This window comes from Nycticebus coucang, chromosome X, assembly GCF_027406575.1.
Source record: "Nycticebus coucang isolate mNycCou1 chromosome X, mNycCou1.pri, whole genome shotgun sequence".
NCBI classification, from domain to species: Eukaryota; Metazoa; Chordata; class Mammalia; order Primates; family Lorisidae; genus Nycticebus; species Nycticebus coucang.
The window spans coordinates 29566061-29571023 of NC_069804.1; the positions used below are offsets into that span (position 1 = coordinate 29566061).

General features: G+C 39.0%; 1 protein-coding gene across 1 annotated transcript; it reads left to right on the forward strand.

Annotated features, from left to right (window-relative positions):
- The first annotated feature begins 4291 nt into the window (after nt 1-4291).
- Nucleotides 4292-4963, forward strand: LOC128577944 (40S ribosomal protein S4-like). Its single transcript, XM_053580296.1, has one exon. The coding sequence runs from the start codon at nt 4292-4294 to the stop codon at nt 4652-4654; it is 363 nt and encodes a 120-aa protein (XP_053436271.1). The 3' UTR covers nt 4655-4963.

The window sequence follows — 4963 nt, forward strand, 5'->3', positions numbered from 1 at the left end:
ATTTAACCTGTGTAGGCAGGGGCTTTATAAGACAATGTAGGAAAGATATTGATGAGATAAGAACTACTTCAGAAATAGACAAGCCATATGAGACTGGGGGGCGGGGGGGATGTTTTTTCAGATTGGGTCTGGCTATGTTGTCCAGGTTAGTCCTGAACTTCTTGGCTCAAGAAATCCTCCTGCCTTAGCCCCCTAAGTACCTAAGACTGAAGCTGCACACCATGGCACTCAGCTTCAGATTCAGCTGTGCTGAAGCAAGAATGAATTAAAATAAAAACAAAATCTAAGCTGGGTGTGGTGGTGTGCATCTGTAGTCCTAGCTACTTGGGAGAGTAAGGCAGGAGTATTGCTTCAACCCTGGATGGATTTGGAGAACATTCTCCTAAGTAAAGTGCTTCAAGAATGGAAAAGTAAGCATCCCATATATTCAATGCTATGTTCAAAATAGTAGATCAGCTACAGGTCCACATCAAAGAAAAACACAATTAAATTCAAGAAGGGGGGAGTGGAGATGGGGAGGTTGGTCAGTTCTCACCTAATGGGTACAAAGTAGGGGTGTATGTCACACTTCCTGGGTGAAGGACTCAACTGCAACTTGGATTTTACCTTATAAAGGCAAACAATGTAACCTAATCATATGCACCCTCATGTTAGCCAGAAATTTTAAAAAAGCTGAAGAGCACCATTCCACCTGGCCATTAGAATTGTCAGGCCACCCAAGGACAGATTATAAGTTGGTCTGATTTTGAAATCTGATGGTCACATTTGAATCCCAACTTCCCCTTTTTACTAAATGCAGTCACATTTTTCAACAGATGAAACTTTGGGTAATTGACTTACTTTTCTACCTTTGGATTAATTTTTTCTCTTATCCAATGGAAATATTAATAATACTTTTATGGTTGTATAGTAATGATTAAATTATATGATATATATAAGTCATTAGCACAAATGCCTGACATAGAGCAATCAACCAATAAATGGCGACTATCACTAAAAATGGGAGGTATTATTTTTCTATACCCCTTTTTTTGTGTGTTTACATACCTCTTTATGTTGTTTCTGTCTTCGTAAACTATAGGATACACATGGCTATTACTGAAACACAATTTAAACATACCCATCACCATGCCTAGTGAAGAAACAGAAAGAGAGGGATTTCAGGGACTTGTATCCAAACCACTGAATCATGAGATTTTATTAGTACAGGGATTTTTATTTATTATCTCAAATGGCAAACTTCTCTCCATAGGAAGGGTATCTTTTTGTGTTAGTATGGGAAGAGGATTATTACCAATTTTTTTCTCAATGAGACAAATGGTAGGCTCTCTTGGAATTCACCTGTGAAAGCAGGTTTGCATATGTGTGTACACAGAAGTACAAATACTCACATATATACTCATGGACACATGTATGCACACAGAATGGAAGAGGGATTTGTTGACTAATTTGTATATCCTTAAATATATGGCCTTTTTACACAGATCACACTCACCAAGTGAGAATTTGAGAATCATTTTAGGTTATATAGGGTATATATAAATGCGCTCAAGACTCTAGGTAAAGATTCTGGGGCTAAAAGCCTACCTACTAACATTCTGGTTTGAATCAGTTATTTATACCAGTGTATTCGAGAGAAGATAGAGTCTTAACATAAGGTTTTAAGAATTTTTTTGTTTGTTTGTTTTGGGTGGTGCACCGGCCCCACCCAAAGGGGTGGGGCACGGGCCCTACGTGCCAGAGGTGGTGGGTTCAAACCCAGCCCCAGCCAAAAACTGCAAAAAAAAAAAAAAAGACAAAGAATTCTTTTTTTCACAAGGGCAACTACTGCTGGAACTGCAGATGGCAGGTGGGGTGGGAGTAGAGCTCTTAAAGCAATAATATCTATTAGCCCAAAGTTTTGGGGTTTTCAACATGTTTGAATACTCAAACATTAAGATACTGAGTTATTTCTGCAAACACCATATTATTTACTTATGCTTCCTTGTGAATTTGTTGTGGAGGATTAAAGCAAGTGGTATATCTGCCCTGTGTAATTGCTCATAAAATGGTAGCTACTATTATTTAATTATCTCTGACAGCACTTGGGTCTTTCAGTTGTCCACCCTCAGCATGATTTTCTTGCTTCCACTACATTCCAAGAAACAGTTTTCAAATTTTCCTGGGTTATAGGCGCCTTTGGAAATTTGATGAAAGTTATGTGTTATGTGTCCTCTCTTTCTTTCTTTTTCTTTTCTATTCTTTTTTTTTTTTTTTTTTTTAGACAGAATCTTACTCTGTCACACTGGGTAGAGTGCTGTGGCATCATAGCTCACAGCAATCCCAAACTCTTGGGCTGAAGTGATCCTCTTGCCTCAGCCTCCCAAGTAGCTAGGACCACAGGCACACTCCATAACACCTGGCTAATTTTTCTTTTTATTAGTAGTAGAGACAGGGTCTTGCTTTTGCCTAGGCTGGTCTGAAACTCCTGAACTCAAGCAATCCACTGGTCTCAGCCTTCCAGAGTGCTGGGATTACAGGCATGAGCCACCAGGCCTGGCCCGTGTGTCCTCTATTACAGAAGAGTACACATACCTGGATGCACACAACACTCACAATGTAAATACATATTTTAGGAGGAGATGCACCTTTTCCATGAATTAAGTGTCTTAGTACGCTAGCTTAAGAGCTATGGGACTAGTGCAGAAACTGCTCTTTCATGTTTTAAGCAATATATTCCAAGTGATATAGATTTGATTTTAGAAAACACTGGTGAACATACTCTAAGGTATGCCCTTGAATCCTTTCTCTTGGGTCTTAAGGTAGAGCCTGGAACGCCTGATGCTTTGATACTCTTCACACACACTAAGAATACTTAAGTCCATCAGCACCTTCTAGGAGCTGGGACAAGATGCAATTCAGGATTCAAAATCATTCAGAAAGTAGTAAGATAACCTGGTGTATCTGTACACAGCATATATTACATTGCCATCCAAGAGTGTTGAGCAGCAGTACCCTGTAATCACACAGATTCATATTTCTTCAGTAAAACTTACTAAATCTTCACACTAAGTGTGATAAATAGAGACTATAGATAGCCTCACAACAGTTTCAAGGAAAGTTTTCCACCAAATAAGTAACATTACAAAAAGAAAAAACACTTTTCGGGGCTTTCAGGCGTTCAGAATTACAAACAAGGAACTGTGGATCTGTATCCAGGGAATCAGTACAAAACTCACATCTCTCTCTATTTCTCTACCGCACCAAAGGGATTATAAATTGTATGCTAGAAATATCCCTAGATATCCTATAGTCTAGAAAGATGGGTAATTTTTTAATTACATAAACACAAAATAAGCACATATAAATTCACATATATGCAGTATTACATTATATTTATTATTCTGTATAATTCTTTTACCAGCATTTAGCAATGCATCCAGGTAGCTCTACTTATTCTAAACTGCTTGCCTCATCCAATATGAACATATAAATCATTGAAAAAGAAGGCTCGAAAACCACAGCCAAAAATTAGAAACCTATTCCTACAGTGACATATTTTTATGCAAATAGAAAATGAATTGAGTACTGTACTTGAATCTGGAGCCCCTCTCAGCTTCACATGAAATAACTTCGCCTGAAAATTGCATAACATTCATTCACTGATAAGGAAAGCAATGAGTTTTAATAAAATCAGTGTGTCTAAATTTAAACTACCTCATGAATTTCAAATGGCACTAGAGAAAAACTTCTTCAGAGGTTTAAACCCTACTGAAAACACCAAAGGAAATGGTGAACAATAGTAAACCAAAGTAAACCTGAACTCTGTATCTACATCCATGTTGATATCTGTCTATCTATCAATCGTATTATATTCAAGCCACTACTAAAGTAAAGGGTTATCAATTTTAAAGATGCTAAAGGTGGGTTGCTCTTCTGTTTCTTTTTTACTGGTATAGGGAAGAAATCTTTTGCATGTGAGTTTTTTTGTTTTGTTTTGTTTTGTTTTTGTAGAGACAGAGTCTTACTTTATCACTCTCCGTAGAGTGCCGTGGCGTCACACAGCTCACAGCAACCTGCAACTCCTGAGCTTAGGCAATTCTCTTGCCTCAGCCTCCCAAGTAGCTGAGACTACAGGCGCTCGCCACAATGCCAGCTATTTTTTTGTTGCAATTTGGCCGGGCCGGGTTTGAACCTGCCACCGTGTATGCACGTATATTTCCGTATATGCACGTATATTTCCTTGCCTAGCACAGTCATGGCTCATGGTCCCAAGAAGCATCTGAAGTAGGTAGCAGCTCCAAAGCATTGGATGCTGGATAAACTGACCAGCGTGTTTGCTCCTCATCCATCCACTAGCCCCCACAAGCTGAGAGTATCTTCCACTCATCATTTTCCTAAGTATGGGCTTAAGTATGCTCTGACAGGAGATAAAGTAAAGAAGATTTGTATGCAGTGCGTCATTAAGATCGATGGCAAGGTCAGAACTGATATAACCTATCCTGCTGGATTTATGGATGTCATCAGCATTGACAAGACTGGAGAGAATTTCCGTCTGGTTTATGACACGAAGGGTCATTTTGCTATTCATCGTATTACACCCGAAAAGGCCAAGTGCAAGTTGTGCAAAGTGAGAAAAATCTTGTGGGCACAAAAGGAATCCCTCATCTGGTGACCCATGATGCTTGTACCATCCTCTATCCCGATCCCCTCATCAAAGTGAATGACACCATTCACATTGATTTGGAGACTGGCAAGATTACTGATTTCATCAAGTTTGACACGGGTAACCTGTGTATGGTGATTGGAGGTGCTAACCTGAGAAGAATTCGTGTGATCACCAACAAAGAGAGACATCCTGGGTCTTTTGATGTAGTTCACATGAAAGATGCCAATGGCAACAGCTTTGCCATTTGCCTCTCCAACATTTTTGTTATTGGCAAAGGTAACAAACCATAGATTTCTCTTCCCCAAGAAAAAGGTA